Source organism: Colius striatus, chromosome W (assembly GCF_028858725.1).
Source record: "Colius striatus isolate bColStr4 chromosome W, bColStr4.1.hap1, whole genome shotgun sequence".
Classification (NCBI taxonomy): Eukaryota; Metazoa; Chordata; class Aves; order Coliiformes; family Coliidae; genus Colius; species Colius striatus.
This window is the reverse complement of record NC_084789.1, coordinates 41,264,767-41,284,526: the sequence shown is the minus strand read 5'-3', so window position 1 is coordinate 41,284,526 and position 19,760 is coordinate 41,264,767. Positions and strand designations below refer to the sequence as shown.

At 56.3% G+C, this 19,760-nt stretch overlaps 1 protein-coding gene across 1 annotated transcript in view; it reads right to left on the bottom strand.

Moving 5' to 3' along the window:
• LOC104557525 (acid-sensing ion channel 2) overlaps positions 1–19,760 on the bottom strand; it is a 314,024-nt gene that overhangs the window by 5,513 nt on the left and 288,751 nt on the right. The window contains exons 3-6 of the mRNA XM_062016739.1: positions 6,738–6,865; positions 3,211–3,361; positions 2,801–2,857; positions 2,186–2,339 (exon numbers count right to left, since the gene is read on the bottom strand). Coding sequence (XP_061872723.1) covers positions 2,186–2,339; positions 2,801–2,857; positions 3,211–3,361; positions 6,738–6,865 — 490 coding nt within the window. The remainder of the gene's footprint in view (positions 1–2,185; positions 2,340–2,800; positions 2,858–3,210; positions 3,362–6,737; positions 6,866–19,760) is intronic.

Here is a 19,760-nt window from a genome sequence, read left to right as displayed (position 1 = left end):
CCCCTGTGCCCATGAAGCAAAGGAGCTGTGCCCTGCAGCCCCTGTGCCCATGAAGCAAAGGAGATGTGCCCTGCAGCCTCTGTGCCCATGAAGCAAAGGAGCTGTGCTCTGCAGCCCCTCTGCAGCAAAGGAGATGTGCCCTGCAGCCCCTGTGCCCATGAAGCAAAGGAGCTGTGCCCTGCAGCCCCTGTGCCCATGAAGCAAAGGAGATGTGCTCTGCAGCCCCTGTGCCCATGAAGCAAAGGAGATGTGCTCTGCAGCCCCTGTGCCCATGAAGCAAAGGAGCTGTGCTCTGCAGCCCCTGTGCCCATGAAGCAAAGGAGATGTGCTCTGCAGCCCCTGTGCCCATGAAGCAAAGGAGATGTGCTCTGCAGCCCCTGTGCCCATGAAGCAAAGGAGCTGTGCTCTGCAGCCCCTGTGCCCATGAAGCAAAGGAGCTGTGCTCTGCAGCCCCTGTGCCCATGAAGCAAAGGAGCTGTGCCCTGCAGCCCCTGTGCCCATGAAGCAAAGGAGATGTGCCCTGCAGCCTCTGTGCCCATGAAGCAAAGGAGCTGTGCTCTGCAGCCCCTCTGCAGCAAAGGAGATGTGCCCTGCAGCCCCTGTGCCCATGAAGCAAAGGAGCTGTGCCCTGCAGCCCCTGTGCCCATGAAGCAAAGGAGATGTGCTCTGCAGCCCCTGTGCCCATGAAGCAAAGGAGATGTGCTCTGCAGCCCCTGTGCCCATGAAGCAAAGGAGCTGTGCTCTGCAGCCCCTGTGCCCATGAAGCAAAGGAGATGTGCTCTGCAGCCCCTGTGCCCATGAAGCAAAGGAGATGTGCTCTGCAGCCCCTGTGCCCATGAAGCAAAGGAGATGTGCTCTGCAGCCCCTGTGCCCATGAAGCAAAGGAGCTGTGCTCTGCAGCCCCTCTGCCCATGAAGCAAAGGAGCTGTGCCCTGCAGCCCCTCTGCCCATGAAGCAAAGGAGCTGTGCTCTGCAGCCCCTGTGCCCATGAAGCAAAGGAGCTGTGCTCTGCAGCCCCTGTGCCCATGAAGCAAAGGAGCTGTGCTCTGCAGCCCCTGTGCCCATGAAGCAAAGGAGCTGTGCTCTGCAGCCCCTGTGCCCATGAAGCAAAGGAGCTGTGCTCTGCAGCCCCTCTGCCCATGAAGCAAAGGAGCTGTGCCCTGCAGCCCCTCTGCCCATGAAGCAAAGGAGATGTGCCCTGCAGCCCCTGTGCCCATGAAGCAAAGGAGCTGTGCTCTGCAGCCCCTGTGCCCATGAAGCAAAGGAGATGTGCTCTGCAGCCCCTGTGCCCATGAAGCAAAGGAGATGTGCTCTGCAGCCCCTGTGCCCATGAAGCAAAGGAGATGTGCTCTGCAGCCCCTGTGCCCATGAAGCAAAGGAGATGTGCTCTGCAGCCCCTGTGCCCATGAAGCAAAGGAGCTGTGCTCTGCAGCCCCTGTGCCCATGAAGCAAAGGAGATGTGCTCTGCAGCCCCTGTGCCCATGAAGCAAAGGAGATGTGCTCTGCAGCCCCTGTGCCCATGAAGCAAAGGAGCTGTGCCCTGCAGCCCCTGTGCCCATGAAGCAAAGGAGCTGTGCTCTGCAGCCCCTGTGCCCATGAAGCAAAGGAGCTGTGCCCTGCAGCCCCTCTGCCCATACAGCAAAGGAGATGTGCTCTGCAGCCCCTCTGCAGCAAAGGAGATGTGCCCTGCAGCCCCTGTGCCCATGAAGCAAAGGAGCTGTGCCCTGCAGCCCCTGTGCCCATGAAGCAAAGGAGCTGTGCTCTGCAGCCCCTGTGCCCATGAAGCAAAGGAGCTGTGCCCTGCAGCCCCTGTGCCCATGAAGCAAAGGAGCTGTGCCCTGCAGCCCCTCTGCCCATAAAGAAAGGAGCTGTGCCCTGCAGCCCCTGTGCCCATGAAGCAAAGGAGATGTGCTCTGCAGCCCCTGTGCCCATGAAGCAAAGGAGCTGTGCTCTGCAGCCCCTGTGCCCATGAAGCAAAGGAGATGTGCTCTGCAGCCCCTCTGCAGCAAAGGAGCTGTGCTCTGCAGCCCCTGTGCCCATGAAGCAAAGGAGCTGTGCCCTGCAGCCCCTGTGCCCATGAAGCAAAGGAGCTGTGCCCTGCAGCCCCTCTTTCCCCTGCAGCCCAGGCCCCCAGCTGCCCAGAGCCTCTCCCCAGCCCCTGAAGTGACTTTTCTCCCCCACTCACGAGATGTATTTTTCTGACTTGTTGAACTTCTTCTCCAGGTACTTGGCTGAGGTCTTGCTGGGGATCTTGACCATGGAGAGCTCTTTGTTGTACCTGGTCAGGTTACAGGGTGTCCTGCAGATGCAGTAACTGCTGTCCTTTTCAGCCAGCAAGCCTGGAGGTGGTGACAGGGTTAGGTGGGAGAGTCAGGGCCACACAGCAGCTGGGGGAGCAGAGCTTGGGGCACCCAGAGAGGGAGTCACATCTCAGTCCTGGCTGTTTCCCCTTCATTGCACAGCCATGTGCACATTTCTCTCCCCACTAGCTTGGGGAGAAACCTTTCACTGGAGGCTTCACTCTGGTCAGGGCACATGTGGTGATTGAACCTCCTAAATCCACCCTACACCATGTCCCTGCATCCCAAACCCACACCCAGAGATGCTCCCCTCCTACTGCTCCCCTGTCCCACACAGAACCAGAAGCTATTTCATGCCAGGGTTGCACCCAGCCCTTCCCATCAAATCAGAGTCCCATCCAAACCCATCCCTGGGCTGCAGATAAACCCAGTCCCACCAGGCTGGAGGCTGCTGAGGCTCCTCCAGCTTGGCACACACGTGGCTATCTGTTGGTACTCACCAAGTGCAGGCTCTGCACATTCCTTGTACTGCTCTGGGGTACAGAAAGGAGCATCCCCTGCATGGAAAGGACACAACCATCAGGGGAAACTGCCCACCACTGGGCTCTCCACAACGTGCCCTTGGCAAAGGAGACTCAGGCTGGGCAAGATGCTGCAGTTATCTGCTACCATGCATCCACCCCAGCTCTCCCATGAGGCCAACTGAGGACCCAACACCCCTGGGATGTTAACTGAGGCCATCAAACCTCTGCCATCCTCACTTCTCCAGCAGGGCACTGCACAAAAGCAACCAGCATCCTTAGGAAAACCAACCTCAAGCCTCAGCTCCTTGAGGCAGGTTGGCTGAAGGGAGGTGAAGGGAGGTGAAGGGAGGTGGGAGGGAGCCTCTGGGTGCTCCCAGCAGCCTCACCTGGCATGTGAACCATTCTGCAGTTGCAGTTCTCCACGATGTACCTTGTCTCACAGTCGATCCTGCAGGCTGTGATGCTGTAAACAGGAAAGAAGTCTAAGCCCAGATCCGCCGAGCGACATTCACCCCAGGGAGGGGGCAGGTAGGTCAGCTGCAAGACAGGGAGGAGGGGGCTGTCAAGGGGAGGAGGGGGGGGAAAAATCACCTAGGGACCAGCAGCAGCAAGGAGCCAGCTCCAGCATCACCTAGGGACCAGCAGCAGCAAAGGAGCCAGCTCCAACATCACCTAGGGACCAGCAGCAGCAAAGGAGCCAGCTCCAACATCACCTAGGGACCAGCAGCAGCAAGGAGCCAGCTCCAACATCACCTAGGGACCAGCAGCAGCAAGGAGCCAGCTCCAACATCACCTAGGGACCAGCAGCAGCAAGGAGCCAGCTCCAACATCACCTAGGGACCAGCAGCAGCAAGGAGCCAGCTCCAACATCACCTAGGGACCAGCAGCAGCAAGGAGCCAGCTCCAACATCACCTAGGGACCAGCAGCAGCAAGGAGCCAGCTCCAGCATCACCTAGGGACCAGCAGCAGCAAGGAGCCAGCTCCAGCATCACCTAGGGACCAGCAGCAGCAAGGAGCCAGCTCCAACATCACCTAGGGACCAGCAGCAGCAAGGAGCCAGCTCCAACATCACCTAGGGACCAGCAGCAGCAAGGAGCCAGCTCCAACATCACCTAGGGACCAGCAGCAGCAAGGAGCCAGCTCCAACATCACCTAGGGACCAGCAGCAGCAAGGAGCCAGCTCCAACATCACCTAGGGACCAGCAGCAGCAAGGAGCCAGCTCCAACATCACCTAGGGACCAGCAGCAGCAAGGAGCCAGCTCCAACATATCCCTCTTGCCTCCCAGCTTCTTGAGCACAGGTACAGCACATCTCCCCTCCCACACCCCAAGGCTTTTGCTCTCCCACTCACTGGCTGGTCCCCCACAGCCTCATTCCCCTTCTGGCTGCAGCTTGGCAAGCCTTGCCCTTTGCTCAATGCTCTGCTCCTTCCCCTAACCCTTCCTTCCCTGGCCTTTACAGGGCAGTGCCCAGCTTGCTGTGCTTTGCTCCAAGCACAAAGCAGCTGGGCTTGAGCAAAAAGCCCTCTGTTAAAAAGCTTGTGACATGAATCACCTGCTAAAAGCAGCACAGAAACACCTGCTGGTGGCCCATGAGCCTGGGTTTGGGATCCTTCTGCAGGGGAAAAGGAGGAGAAAAGAGGAGCCAGGAGTGGGGGGGTTGCAGATGGAGCTGAGGTAACCATGACATAACCATGGTGTGAGGTATTTGGGAGCCTGTGGTTTGCTCCCTTGTGTGTGAGCAGAGCTCCAGCTCTTCAAAGCAGCTTGGGAGAAGATGGTCAGCTTGTTCCCAAAGCTCTGGAGCTCAGGGGTAGTGCTGGGCTTGGATGTGATGACCCTACAAGGGCTTCTCCAACCCAAATGATTCTCTGGCTGCTGCTGTGCAAAGCTCTGGCACCAAGTGCAAAGATGCTGCAGGTTGCAGAGGGATCCCCATGCAGGGAACCACTGAGAGCAACCTCACTGAGAGCTGCCTTGCCCACACACACACACATTATCCCTCCCAGCTTCTTGAGCACAGGTACAGCACATCTCCCCTCCCACACCCCAAGGCTTTTGCTCTCCCCACTGCTCTCTGACACTCCAAAGCAGATGCAAAAGCCTCTTGGGGTGCATTTAGCTCTGCATTGGCTGCTTTGGAGGAGAGCATCTTGGTTCTGGGGCTGACAGGACACTCCAGCTAAGAAATGTTTCCCTTTTAAAGGGAATCTCCTCAGTGCATCCCCCTGGTGATGGAGCAGAGCCCTGCTGGGTGGGACAGCTGGCTGCTGCCTTGGTTTCCAGCCATCCCTACCTCTTACATCTCTCTCCCACAGCCCAGGGGGTTCTTGCTGCTGGCTCTGCCCCTCAGCTGTGGTGTTTGGAACCAAACCTCCAACCCTGGCTGGGTTGGAAGCTGAGCTGCTGCAAGGACTCACCTGAAGTGTGCCAGACCAATGTGTGCTGCTTATTTAAGAGCCAAACCTCCCTGGGGCTGGCAGGGTTTGGCCTCTCCCTCCTCTGAGCAAGTCAATGTACTCTTCTCTCTCTCCAAGGGAGCTCATCAAGGGCTATTAGCTTGGAACCTCCATGGTAATTAGAGCTGGAGTGACTGCTTGCTTCCCTCCTGCTCTGCAATGTGTCAGCAAAGTCTTGGCTGAGCAGCAGCCAGCCAGATGCAGGAGCTCACAGGGAGACTGAGCTCTACAGAGGAGCCACAGTTCCCAGCCTCACCATCCAGAGCTGATTTGTTCCCACCAAAGCTCCTTTTGCCCTTCCCAGGTGGTTTTGCCTGATGTAAGCAACTCTTGTCCTCACCTTTCTGTTCCCAGTTCTCTCAGGGGGCTGAGAGACTCAGCACATGCCCCACAGCCACATAACCAAGTCCTTCTCTCTCTTTAGTGCTCCACAAAGCCCAGCTGCAGCTCCCCAAAGTGCTCAGTGCAGGAATCAGAGGGGCTGAGCCACTGCAGCAAGAGGGAGTGATAGCTCCTGTTCTCCCAAGGCTGGCCAGCTGACTTGAAAGGGAGGTTTAAAGAGCTCAGGCATCACCTCCCAGGCAAGAGGTTGCTTGTCAGGAGGGGCTTTGGCAAAGCTCCTGGTTGAAAGACCCAGGATTTAGCCCCCCCTGGCTCTAAGGCACAAGCCCTCACTTGCACTAAGCTGCTGCATAACTGGGAAGGGAGCAAACCAGGGTGGAGAGGCCACTAAATACTCTCATTCCCAGCCTGGGATGAGGGATGAAGGGATAGATTTGAGCTTGAAATAAATCCATGAGCCTCTCTAATCCCTCCCTCCCCCAAGGAATAAATCCCCTTTGCCTCCCAGCCAATGCACAGCTCCCAGGGCCACAGCAAGGCAAAGCTGCCTCATTCCACACCCAGTGCTGGGCTCAAAGTGCTTGGCACTAGCTCTGAGTTGCTCAGCAAGGCCCTGGGGAGGAATCAAAGGGGCTTGGGGTGAGGGAACTGCAAGAACCTGTGCAGCAAACACCCTGTAGCATGTGGCAGCCTCTAGGAAGCAGGAGAAATGAATTGCTCATGTGCCACTGAAGTGACCCAAATACAAGGGGGCATTGCTTTTAAAGCTCAACAAGGGCCAGAGCATGCAAACACAGAGCTCAGTGCTGTCAAGCCTTCAGGGTCTTGCAGATAGAGAGCAAAAGGGAAGCCACACACCTCCCCAGGGGCACTTTATGGTACCCAAGGCATTGGGAGCAGGCTGGGAAGTGACCAGGGATGAAGCTCATCCTTGTGGCCAAAGTGCCAAGCATCATGCACAATGGGAAAGGTGCCTTGGCAGCAACCAGCTCCAAGCAAAGCATTGAAGTGTGCTCAAGATGCCTCTGGAGAGCCCTCAGGGCACAGCAGCAACCTCTCAGCTGGAGCCACTGCAGGGCTCTTGGGTGCTTAAATGAAAGTCAGCACTTACCCTTTGCTCTTGGGTGGCCACAAAGGTCTGGAAGCCAGGAGCCACCCCAAAACCCAGCTCCTGGACAAAAGGTGGCTCAGCCTGGCTGTGGATCTGCACTTTGACTCCAGCCTCAAACGTTGTCTCCTCTGCAAGGAGAAGGAGAGGGGGGAGGTTAGTGCTGGGTGGGATGGTTTCCACCTCCATGGAGAGCAAGGGATGAGCCACTGGGAGTGTTGCACTTGCAGCATGAGGCTTCTGGCCATGGAGGAAGGAAACCCAGCAGTGGTTTGGTGTGAGCAGAGCACAGCTCAGCCCAAACCCCCCTCCTCTGCTGCTCATGAGGACCAAGAGCATCCCCACTGCTTCCTCTGCTGCTCATGAGGAGCAAGAGCATCCCCACTGCTTCCTCTGCTGCTCATGAGGACCAAGAGCATCCCCACTGCTTCCTCTGCTGCTCATGAGGACCAAGAGCATCCCCACTGCTTCCTCTGCTGCTCATGAGGAGCAAGAGCATCCCCACTGCTTCCTCCTCCCTGTCCCACAGCTCATTCCTCCAGCTTGGCCTGAAGGTGCCATCTACCTTCTAGCTGCTATTTAGGGCCAGAATGCATCCCCATGCTACTAAACCAACCTCCTCCTTCTCTCCTCCCCCTCTAAAACCAGGTGTTCTCCCATCCATAAGGTGGCCAATGCATGGCTGCAGCCCATCTTCACTGCCCCATCCCACACTTGGCAGGGATTCAATGAGTTGGGTAGCACAGGGCTCATCCTCCCTCCCTTGAGGTTTCCTTGGAGCCAGCATCATGCCATCAGAGACTGCACAGCTGGGAATGGGCTCAGGCATGGATTTGGCAGGCTAAACATGAGCATCCACATGCTTCTCCTTACAGCCAACCACCCCTTGGAAAAGCCCTTGAAGCTGCTGCAGTCCCAGCCCAGCACAACCCCCATGGCCTCAGCTCTGAAGCTTTGGGGTCCCTCCAGGGCTCCCCCAGCTCCCTGAGCAGCCTGGCAAAGGGATGATTGGAGCTTCAGCTCTAAGCTCAACCTCCCCTTGCACAGCTTTTCCTCATGTCTTAGGAGAAGACACCAACCCTCAGCCCCAAGCTCCTGTTCCCACCATGGTGGGGGGCTATTGCAACCCAACAGGGAGCCAAAAACCTGCTTGGCCCAGCCATAACCAAGCTGCTCTCCCTCCTCAGAGCCATGCCATGGATGCTGACATGCCCAAGCTCTCTCTCAAGCCCTGTGTGGTCCCCATTAGAGCCTCTCCCTGAGCCTCAAGCCCTTGGCAATGCAGAGGAGCCCCAGCCAAGCTCAGCCTTGCTCTACAGCAGCCCCTGAGCTCCCCCAGGGGTGAACCAGTGCTCAAACCCTCTCCCCAACACCCCAGCAGCTCCTCCACATCCAACCCCAGCCCTGTTATACCCACACAGCACCCCCACTCCTCCCCATCCCACCTGCTGCCTGCTCTTGATCCCCTTCCAACACTCCAGAGGAGGCACCATATGCTTCTTCCACTAATTACCTGCCAACTTGGAGGAGAAAGCTTCTGTTTAGCCTCACTTGTTGGGCAACTGGAGCTGCTTTGGTGGAAACATGTTCCATCTGAAAGCATCCAGCCCCTTTCTGCACCTACCCTGGGGAGGGTTCAGCTCTGGTACCCACAAGAGCCCAGGGCTTGTGGGTTTGACACACCAGGGAGGCAGCTGGCATCAACTGGCCTTGGTTGGGGTTTAATTCTTCAGGGTTACAAGGTGATAAGGAGAGAAGAGGGCTCTGGAGGGGAGCTGCCAAAGCCAAGGCAGCACTGCCAGAGGATGGAAAGTAGGAACATGGAACTGGCTTTGAAGGGAGAGCAATCCCTTCTGGATACTCCTTGAGATGCTCCAGGGCTGGGCTCCACTGGGAGGAGGATGCAAAAGCCCTGCTAGGAAACCCTCTGATGCAAAGTGCCCTGGCCCTGCCCTCCTCAGCTTCAAGCTCTGTGCTGGGGCTGAGACTCATCAGTGTTGGCTGAGTAATTCCTGCCAGGGGAAGGAAAGGAGAGGTCTGCCAGGACCTTGGGGAGCACCCACTGCTTGCTTTTGGGGTGCATTTACTTTGGCTCAGCCCAAAAGGCTCTGTGGCAAAGGCTGGCTGGCAGCCTGAGGCTGCAGAGCTGCAGCCAGGGAGCTCAAGCACAGAGGGTTGCATTTACATCCCTGTGCACACACTAAAGCTCCAGCTCTCACCTGCCACCTCTGCCCCACACCAAACCACCCCAGGAGCCCCAGCAAAGCACAACCATGGAACCCTTTGCCTTGCAAAACATCTTGCTGAGCATCAATCCCAACCCAGCCCCAACCCCACAGCCCTCAGCACCTCAGCTTTGGGATCCCTGCAGGGCTGGGCACTCCCTGGGCAGCCTGGCACAGGGGCTGACACCCCTCTGAGGGAACCACCTCCAAGTTCAACCTCCCCTGGGGCAACTTGAGGCTGTTTTCTCTTGTCCTGCTCCTGGGGAGCACAGACTGACCCCATCTCCCTGTCAGGGGGTGGCAGAGTGCTCCTTGGGCTGGGAGATGGACTCTAGAGACTGGTGCCTGCAGGGAACCAGAGGAGGTGCAAAGGGAGGCTCTGTGCCACAGGTCCAGCATCCTCCAGGGACATGGGCAGCACCATCTGCAAGCTCAAGCAGCAAGCAGCAGCCCCATAAAGGCTTTGGCTTCTCATCTCCCTCAGGGAGGAAGGCTCCCCAGGAGCAAGCAGGGGGTTGCCTCAGACAAGCTCAGGAGAAGCTGTGACAGCCTGAGGTTCATCTCCTTGAGTTTTTTCCCCCCTAGCATCCTTTTTTTTTGCCTGCTGTTGCCATGGAAACACCACCCAGCACAGGGAGTGCTCCTCCACCTCCCACAGCAGCCCTCAGCCCTGAGGCCAAGCACCCTGAGCTGCTCTGGGGAAGCAAAAAGAACCCTAAATGCCTCCTGCTTGCCTCCCACATCCCTCAGCAGCACGTGGTACCCAGCTGGGTATCCTCAGCTCCCCCCTTCATGTGCCCACAGCTCAGCACTGCAAGGCTCAGACACCCTCAGGGAAGGCAACTCTCACCTCAGCCAGCCCCTTACCTGGGCAGAAACCTTCAGCAGGTGCCTAACACCCCTATTTCTCCTGGATTAAGGGATGAGAACAATCCCCTCCCCTCCCTCAACCTCCCACTGCCAGACCCCACAAGCCTCCTGCCAAAGGAGTGTGCAATGGCAAAGGAACCAGTTCAACCCCAGCAAAACCCAGTTGCAGCCTCCCCCCCACCCTGTGCTCACTCTCTGTGCCAAGTGCTTGGGCTTTGCTTGCCTTAAAGTTGCTTGGTAACCAAGGGATGAAGTGAAGCTGACCTCCAAGTGCCTGCAAGAGGCTTTGGGGAGGGGGTTGAAGCTCACAGCTCTGTGTGGTTTGCTGCTCTCTGCTTTGCTCCTGGGAGCTGGGCTTGCTGCTTGCTGTTTGGGGTGCAATCAGGGGCTAGGAATTCTCCCTCTTCTTTCCCCACAGATGAAGAGAAGGTGTCTGGCACCAGCTCTGGCAGCTGCCAGGAGGAGTCTCATGTGTCCTGTTGGGCTGCATCCCAGTCCCTGAGGGATGTGGGAGCCCAGCCTGGCTCCTCCCCTGCACCAGAAGGACACAAGCCATGGTGTGAGGGTGACCTAAGGGAGTGGGGAGCCTGGTGTGGTCTCATCTGTGTGGCCAAAGGGATCTGGTTGCTCCTGAGAGTGGGGCAGGACCAGAGCTGGCCCAAGGGGAGTGGGGAGAAGCTGATGCTGAGGCCCCAGAGAGGCTGGACCAAGAGTCCCTGTTGTAGAAGGTGATGGGGAAACCTCCACTAGTTGCCTTCCAGGAGATGTTTGTGGCATAGAGAGGGGAGGAGGTAGGATGGGAAACCCAACAGTCCACAGCTTATAGCCCTAGAGGACTGATGGGAGACCACTCAGCTCATCCAAGCCCCTCAACCTTGTCCTCTTTCTCCTAGGAGCCCAAAGATCAAGATATCACCTCTGGAGACATTCCCATGTCCCCAAGGACCAAGACATTGTCCTCTCTCAACACAATCCCCTTCCCTGGAGGACTGCTGCTGGGTACCAGGCTCTCACAGATGCTGCAGGGCCAACTGAGCATCATTACAAGCTCTTGCACACCTCTGTCTGGGTACCAGGCTCTCACAGATGCTGCAGGGCCAACCCAGCATCATTACAAGCTCTTGCACACCTCTATCTGGGTACCAGGCTCTCACAGATGCTGCAGGGCCAACCCAGCATCATTACAAGCTCTTGCACACCTCTATCTGGGTACCAGGCTCTCACAGATGCTGCAGGGCCAACCCAGCATCATTACAAGCTCTTGCACACCTCTATCTGGGTACCAGGCTCTCACAGATGCTGCAGGGCCAACCCAGCATCAGTACAAGCTCTTGCACACCTCTATCTGGGTACCAGGCTCTCACAGATGCTGCAGGGCCAACCCAGCATCATCACAAGCCCTTGCACACCTCTGTCTGGGTACCAGGCTCTCACAGATGCTGCAGGGCCAACCCAGCATCATCACAAGCTCTTGCACACCTCTGTCTGGGTACCAGGCTCTCACAGATGCTGCAGGGCCAACCCAGCATCATCACAAGCTCTTGCACACCCCTATCTGGGTACCAGGCTCTCACAGATGCTGCAGGGCCAACCCAGCATCATCACAAGCTCTTGCCACAAAGCCCCCCAGCTGAAAGGCTTACCAGCATGAAAGGCCACTTGCTTGTGCCTAAAGGCAAGTGGGGTAGTGCTATTAGCTCCAGAGGCACTTCAGTCCCTCCTCTTATCTCCTGGGATCCAGTCAGAGGGGTTTTGCCCCCTCTTTCCCCTTCTCTTCCTTTTGAATGAGGCAACACTTTGCAACCCCTCATCTCCTTGTGCCTGAAAGATGCTGAGAGCATCTCTTGAGGTTATGGCATGAGCAGAGAGAGAGAGGGGGCTGCTCCCTGGCCTCAGCTCCTCCAGCAGCCCTCACCCCAAAGCCACCTCTTGTTTGCTCCTCTATGGCCAAGCAACAAAGGTGAGAAGGGATCTGAGCAAAGAGGACAAGAACATTGTGCCCTGCAGAGCCTGCACCAGGGAGATGGATGTGGGGAACCAGGAGAGGGACTTTGCCCAGCCAAAGGCTTGGAAAGCACCAGTGAAGCCTCTGTGCCTGGTCCCAGCATAGAACTGATGCTTTTAGCTGGTTACCTGCTGGGATTTAAGCCCTGTGTGACTCCTAGAGTGGAACTGGGGTAAATGCAGCTGGGATATAACCCCCCAACACACCAATGCTCCAGGACATGAAGGGTTTTGCTGCTCACTCCATCCCAAGGCTCTCTGGGAAGCAATCCCAAGTAACAGAAGGTGTTAGAGCAGACTACATCAAGCACACCTGCTATTTTTAGGGCAGCATCTTGCCTTGGCATACTAAAGCTGAGGGGGCCATATGTCTTGCTGGGTACTATTAAAAGGCTTCTTACATAATACCCAGGGCAGGAGAAAGGGGCAGGACTCCAGCAAGCTGAGCTTAGAGCTCCTCTAAAGGGTTTTTTTTCCCTTCAGCAGCAGGGAAAGGAAAGAGCTGCTGCTAATTTTGCCTGTTACTAGAGCCAGATGCAAGGAGGTTTCACCCAGAAACCCTGCTGCTACTTTGGGGTGGCTGCAAGGATGGAAGGAGAGGGCCAGGACAGCTTTTGGCATTGCCAAAAAGGGAGGTGGCACCTCCAGGGGCTTGGTAGAGGACTCAGCAGGTCATGGCTTTATCAATTGAAGCTCCAAAGAGGTGCCAGGGATAGTTTGCAGCCCCTCTGCATCCCAACACCCCTCTGGGAATGGGCAATCCATGGGTATGAAGGTCCCAAAGTGAGCCAAAAGGTGATTGGGGTGGGTCAGCAGCCCATGAAGTGACCCCATCACCACCTCCAGGCTGGGAGATGAAGCTGTGCCAGGTCCAGCTCCTCTGTGCTTCATTCTCCAGCCTGGAGGATGCTCTAGAGCTCCCATCAGTTCAGCATCACCCAAGATCTGCTCCCAAATCCTACCAGGGCAAGACTATCCCCAAATCCTGCAAGGAACAGAGTGGTGGGAGGCTTCCCTCTCCAGCCAGGCTTGTGCCTCCCCATCACCTGCTTGCTTTTCTCCTCCTGCAGCTATAATGAGCTTCCAAGTCCTTCTTTTCCTCTGGTCCCCCTTCTCCAGGACACATTCCTGCAGGCAAGACTCTGCTCCCAGCTCTGGAGCATGAAGCCAGGTTGGAGCTCTGGAGTTCACAGTGCATCATCCCTGCTGGTGGACAAAGCTGGTTGGAGGCAGGTGATGGGCACAGAGGTCTGTACCATGCAGAGGAAAGCTCAAGGGCATGGCTTAGTGCCCTGCCAGCTGTGGTTGTGGCTGTTTCATCTCAGTGTGTTGGGGTGAGGTGACTGCAGAGCACTTTGGGGAACTCACCAGCTAAGGAACCACTTGTGTTGATGGCAAAGGAGGAGCCTCAAGATGCCAAACTGCCAGGACAGAGCTCCTTTGGCAGAGCAGAGGCAGGTGAAAGCCCAAGGGCTTCAGTTCCATCAGTCAGGGCAATGCTTTCCCTGCTATTGAGAGCTCAAAGTGTTGGCCAGCAAGCACCAAGACAGTTCCTGCTGAGGAAAGGGGCCCTGGGGCTGTTTAGGCTGGAGAAGAGGCTGGGAGATGACCTTACCAATGCTGAGCAGTCCCTACAGGTCAGATGTTGAGGGGATGTTTGTTCTGGGGTGAGGGAGCCCAGGGAGAGGGTGTGGAGGCTTCTCAAGAGGTTCCCAACCCACCTGCACACATTCCTGTGCCCCCTGAGCAAGGAGAACCTGCAAGAGGTGGGGCTGGATGCTCTTGTGAGGTCCTTTCCCACTCTGTGATCCTGTTTAGAGGAGAAATCTCATGGCTCATGGAGTTCCCTCACTCCAGATGTGAGCTCAGCCACCCTCTCCAGCACCCAAAGCTCCCTTCTTAGGCTGCCAACACCCACCAAGGAATGCTGCCTGCAAGCCAGGGCATCCCAGCAATGCCCTGACAGCTGGAACTTCAACCAGCATGGCTCAAGGCAGGGAAAGGAGCACAAGCAAAGCTGCTGGGATGGCAAGAGGAGCCTTGGGAGCAATCCAACACAGCTTGGGCTCTGCTGAGATGAAAGGCAAGGAATCCTCTCTATAAATACACCCAAGGCAAACAGCAGAAGGGAGCTGAGTGTTTCCAACCAGCAGGAGAGGAACCTCAACTGGGATGAGCTTATGGTCAAGCAGTTGGCACTGCAAAGCCAACAAGCTGTGGCTGTGGAGAGAGTGGTGTGAGCCCAGCTCATACCTGCTGCTGCCCATCTCTCCATCCACTCCCAGCTCATACCTGCTGCTGCCCATCTCTCCATCCACTCCCAGCTCATACCTGCTGCTGCCCATCTCTCCATCCACTCCCAGCTCCTCTCCTGCTGCTGCCCATCTCTCCATCCACTCCCAGCTCATACCTGCTGCTGCCCATCTCTCCATCCACTCCCAGCTCATACCTGCTGCTGCCCATCTCTCCATCCACTCCCAGCTCCTCTCCTGCTGCTGCCCATCTCTCCATCCACTCCCAGCTCCTCTCCTGCTGCTGCCCATCTCTCCATCCACTCCCAGCTCATACCTGCTGCTGCCCATCTCTCCATCCACTCCCAGCTCATACCTGCTGCTGCCCATCTCTCCATCCACTCCCAGCTCCTCTCCTGCTGCTGCCCATCTCTCCATCCACTCCCAGCTCATACCTGCTGCTGCCCATCTCTCCATCCACTCCCAGCTCATTCCTGCTGCTGCCCATCTCTCCATCCACTCCCAGCTCATACCTGCTGCTGCCCATCTCTCCATCCACTCCCAGCTCCTCTCCTGCTGCTGCCCATCTCTCCATCCACTCCCAGCTCATACCTGCTGCTGCCCATCTCTCCATCCACTCCCAGCTCCTCTCCTGCTGCTGCCCATCTCTCCATCCACTCCCAGCTCCTCTCCTGCTGCTGCCCATCTCTCCATTCACTCCCAGCTCCTCTCCTGCTGCTGCCCATCTCTCCATCCACTCCCAGCTCATACCTGCTGCTGCCCATCTCTCCATCCACTCCCAGCTCATACCTGCTGCTGCCCATCTCTCCATCCACTCCCAGCTCATACCTGCTGCTGCCCATCTCTCCATCCACTCCCAGCTCCTCTCCTGCTGCTGCCCATCTCTCCATCCACTCCCAGCTCATACCTGCTGCTGCCCATCTCTCCATCCCCTCCCAGCTCATACCTGCTGCTGCCCATCTCTCCATCCACTCCCAGCTCATACCTGCTGCTGCCCATCTCTCCATCCCCTCCCAGCTCATACCTGCTGCTGCCCATCTCTCCATCCACTCCCAGCTCCTCTCCTGCTGCTGCCCATCTCTCCATCCACTCCCAGCTCCTCTCCTGCTGCTGCCCATCTCTCCATCCACTCCCAGCTCATACCTGCTGCTGCCCATCTCTCCATCCACTCCCAGCTCATACCTGCTGCTGCCCATCTCTCCATCCACTCCCAGCTCATACCTGCTGCTGCCCATCTCTCCATCCACTCCCAGCTCATTCCTGCTGCTGCCCATCTCTCCATCCACTCCCAGCTCATACCTGCTGCTGCCCATCTCTCCATCCACTCCCAGCTCATTCCTGCTGCTGCCCATCTCTCCATCCACTCCCAGCTCATACCTGCTGCTGCCCATCTCTCCATCCACTCCCAGCTCCTCTCCTGCTGCTGCCCATCTCTCCATCCACTCCCAGCTCATACCTGCTGCTGCCCATCTCTCCATCCACTCCCAGCTCATACCTGCTGCTGCCCATCTCTCCATCCACTCCCAGCTCCTCTCCTGCTGCTGCCCATCTCTCCATCCACTCCCAGCTCATACCTGCTGCTGCCCATCTCTCCATCCACTCCCAGCTCATACCTGCTGCTGCCCATCTCTCCATCCCTCCACTCCCAGCTCATTTCCAGCCCATGCCAGGAGCCTGGTGGGTTTGCAGCCCTGACCTAGCTCAGGCTGTCTCCTCCTCCACTTGCATCCCATGTCTTGGAGGCAAAAAGAAGCCTGGGTTTATAAAGAGCCACCACTAATCATGTTAACATGCAGAAGTGCATGACAGTGAGTGCTTTGTGCCTCTCCACAGCTGGCAAACCAAATGCTGCAGGGCTTGAGCTTATTCATGTGCTGTGCACAGAGGTTGCACAGCTGGAGAGCCAGAGCTGGAGCTGGGGATGCTTTAGGGAGAGGAGGAAGGCACAGCTGACCCCTGAGCTAAACCAAGTGGCCCTCCTTGCTCTCAAAAGCCTCAGCTGCTGCACCCCAAGGGCTGTTGTGAGCAATGAGGAGGAACAGCTCTGTCTTTAGCCACAAGTGGTGCTGCAAGTAAAGAGTGAATCTGGGTGATCTGTGCTGCAAATCCCTTTGGACTCATGCCTGGAGCACCCCAACCTTCACCAAGGGTTGCAAAGGACCTTTAAGACATCATCTAGTCCAACCTCCCTTGCCCAAAGCAAGTCCCAAAGCACAAAGCAAGCAGTAGATCCATCAACACAGCCCTGAAAACTTCACCTTCAGCAGAAAAGAGCTCATCAGGCAGATACCAGCTGCCACACACACCTCAGCTCCCCCCAGAGCCATGCCCAGGGCAGGGCTGAGCATCCAGCACCCAGCTTCATCCTTGAGCTCCCCAACCACAGTCCTCTGCAGGGGGAGCTCCCTCTGGCCACCAACAGATGCTTTTGAGCATGTGGGACCCAGTGGGACCTTCCAAGAGTCCCATTGGGAAGCCAAAAAGCCAAATTGCAATGGATTGGGTGGGAAGGGAATGACCTTCAGCCCTTTCTCTGGGTGACCCACAGCCAAAGCTCTGTAGCCAGTGCCTTTGAGCTCAACAATAGCTGCTACCACCTGCCAGGCTCCTAAGTGGGTTGAAGCCTTGGGCTTTAGATTTCATGCTGCTGCTTAGTGCAATGGCCAAGTGCATTTCTCACCTCTCTTCTCTTTCCACCCAGATTGCCATGGGATGCTCATCTTTAGCTGCCAAGTCCTCAACCACAACCACAGAACAATTCCCATGGCTCATTTCCAGCCCTGGTGCATGAGTGAGTCCCAATTTCTTGCTCTCTTAGGTCACTGGGCCACTCCAGGGAGATGAAGCAGCACTGGGATTCCCTTCCCCATCCAAGCAGTAAGCTACAGAGTTCCTTCTCCTCTCTTTGCATTGCTTTGCTGTCACTTCCCCTGTCAAGTGCAATCAAACAAACACCCTCTGCAGCTCCATCACTCCTCAGCACCTCAGCCTGTGAGACAAAGATGAGTAACCAGAGGATTTGGGAGCCTCTGTGCCATGTGTATGACTGGCTGCAGCTTCCACCTACACTACTCCCAGGCTGTGGCTGCTGCTTTCCTCCTCAGCTCCTGGAAAAGAGTTTTCCCTGCTCCAAACCTTTCCCATCCTTCATTTTCCCTCCATGCACTTGAGCTTTCTTTTTGGGGGCATTGTGATTCCCACCTGGAACAGCAGAGGATGGGGAGGGGTTGGGAAGGAGCTTTAGAGCTCATCCAGTGCAACCCCCCCTGCCTGAGCATCACCACCTAGAGCAGGGCACACAGCTCACCCAGTTGGGGTTGGGATGGCTCCAGAGAAGGAGCCTCCAGGGTGATATGAGATGAGCACTTCAGAGTGTACCTGAAGTATATGATCAGCATCATCCTGCCTGAGCAGCATCATCCTGCCTGAGCAGCATCACCTAGAGCAGGGCACACAGCTCATCCAGCTGGGGCTGGGATGGCTCCAGAGAAGGAGCCTCCAGGGTGATATGAGATGAGCACTTCAGAGTGTACCTGAAGTATATGATCAGCATCATCCTGCCTGAGCAGCATCATCCTGCCTGAGCAGCATCACCTAGAGCAGGGCACACAGCTCATCCAGCTGGGGCTGGGATGGCTCCAGACAAGGAGCCTCCAGGGTGATATGAGGAGCTCATCCAGCTGGGGTTGGGATGGCTCCAGACAAGGAGCTTCCAGGCTGATATGATTGAGAAGATGAGGACTTTAGAGTGTACCTGAAGTATATGATCAGCATCATCCTGCCTGAGCAGCATCACCCAGAGCAGGGCACACAGGAGCTCATCCAGCTGGGGTTGGGATGGCTCCAGACAAGGAGCCTCCAGGGTGATATGAGGAGCTCATCCAGTTGGGGTTGGGATGGCTCCAGACAAAGAGCTTCCAGGCTGATATGATGAAGATGAGCATTTCAGAGTGTACCTGAAGTATATGATCAGCATCATCCTGCCTGAGCAGCATCACCACCCAGAGCAGGGCACACAGGAGCTCATCCAGCTGGGGTTTGGGATGCTCATCTGGGCAGCCCCTTCCACATCTCTCCCCACCAGAGCTGTGTGCCCTTGACCAAGCTCTTCACTGTGTGCAGTCCCCAGTGGCAGCAGCTGAGGATTCATTCCAAACACATTCCCAGTATTATGCAAATATTTGGATAGCATCAACTCCTTCCCTTTACCTCCTCAGAGCTCAGTGACATGTTTCCATGGCAACCACACTTCACATCTTTATTCTCATGGTGTCCAGAGAGCTGGATGAAGGCTGGAGACAACTTGTACAAAGCACTGAGTGAGTGTGGAGGGTTCAAAAGTCCCTTGTTGCAAGGCTTGTTCATGCTCTACAAGCTCCAAAGTCAAGGAGCTGTTTTACCTGGGTCTGTAACATCACATTTGCTTACAGCTTTGGCCCTGGGGTTGGTTCTTAGAGCACAGGACCATGCCTTGAAGCATTTGAAAGTGGTCTGAAGAGAGGGAGAAGAGCAGAAGCTGCCATCCCACCCTGAGCTCTGAGGGATGGGCATCCCATCTGCCACAGCTTCTCCTGCTCAGCTTTCCCTTGCACAAGACAACAACAAGACCTGGTTGAATCTCCTCCCTCATCTTTCTTTCTCCCCTTGCTTTGTGCAATGAGCCTGGACTCATCCACCTTTCCCAACATGGCAAGGACAGAAAAGCTCTGAAGGCAGCTCATTCCTAAGTGGGTTCCTTCTCCTCCTCAGGGCAGCTCCAAAAAGCAAGTCTAAAGCTACAACAGCTCTGTGTCTCCACAGGGAACCTCAAAGGGATCCCCAAACCCAACAGGGACTCAAGACTATCCCATGGCCACATCATCAGTGGGGTGGTTTCTTGCTCCCACCAGCTCCCCAGAAGTGACAAAGCATCAGAGGGAGATGCTGCCCATCATCTCCCCAACTCTGTTGTGCACTTGCTTTGCCTTTGGAAGGGTTCCAAGCCACACCACAGCTCAGCAATTCCCTCCCTCAGCCCACATCAGGGTGATTTGGAGGATGAGTTGGAAGGCTGGAAGGCAAAGCTCTTGTCTATGCAACTGGAAACCATTGTTGGGGCTGTGGGAGTCTCTTGAAACCCCCCAAAATCAGCCACCACACCAAGAAATGTGGAGTTTTGAAGGGATGCACAAGATTGAAAGGGGCTCCAAGAGACTCATTTGCAAAGGATAGAGGAGGAGGAGGATAAAGGAGGAAGAGGAGGATAAAGGAGGAGGAGGAAGATAAAGGAGGAGGAGGAGGAGGAGGATAAAGGAGGAGGAGGATAAAGGAGGAGGAGGAGGATAAAGGAGGAGGAGGAAGATAAAGGAGGAGGAGGAGGAGGAGGATAAAGGAGGAGGAGGAGGAGGATAAAGGAGGAGGAGGAGGAGGAGGATAAAGGAGGAGGAGGAGGAGGAGGATAAAGGATAAAGGAGGAGGAGGAGGATAAAGGAGGAGGAGGAGGAGGAGGAGGATAAAGGAGGAGGAGGAGGATAAAGGAGGAGGAGGAGGATAAAGGAGGAGGAGGAGGAGGAGGAGGATAAAGGAGGAGGAGGAGGATAAAGGAGGAGGAGGATGATAAAGGAGGAGGAGGATAAAGGAGGAGGAGGAGGAGGATGAGGAGGAGGAGGAGGATAAAGGAGGAGGAGGAGGATAAA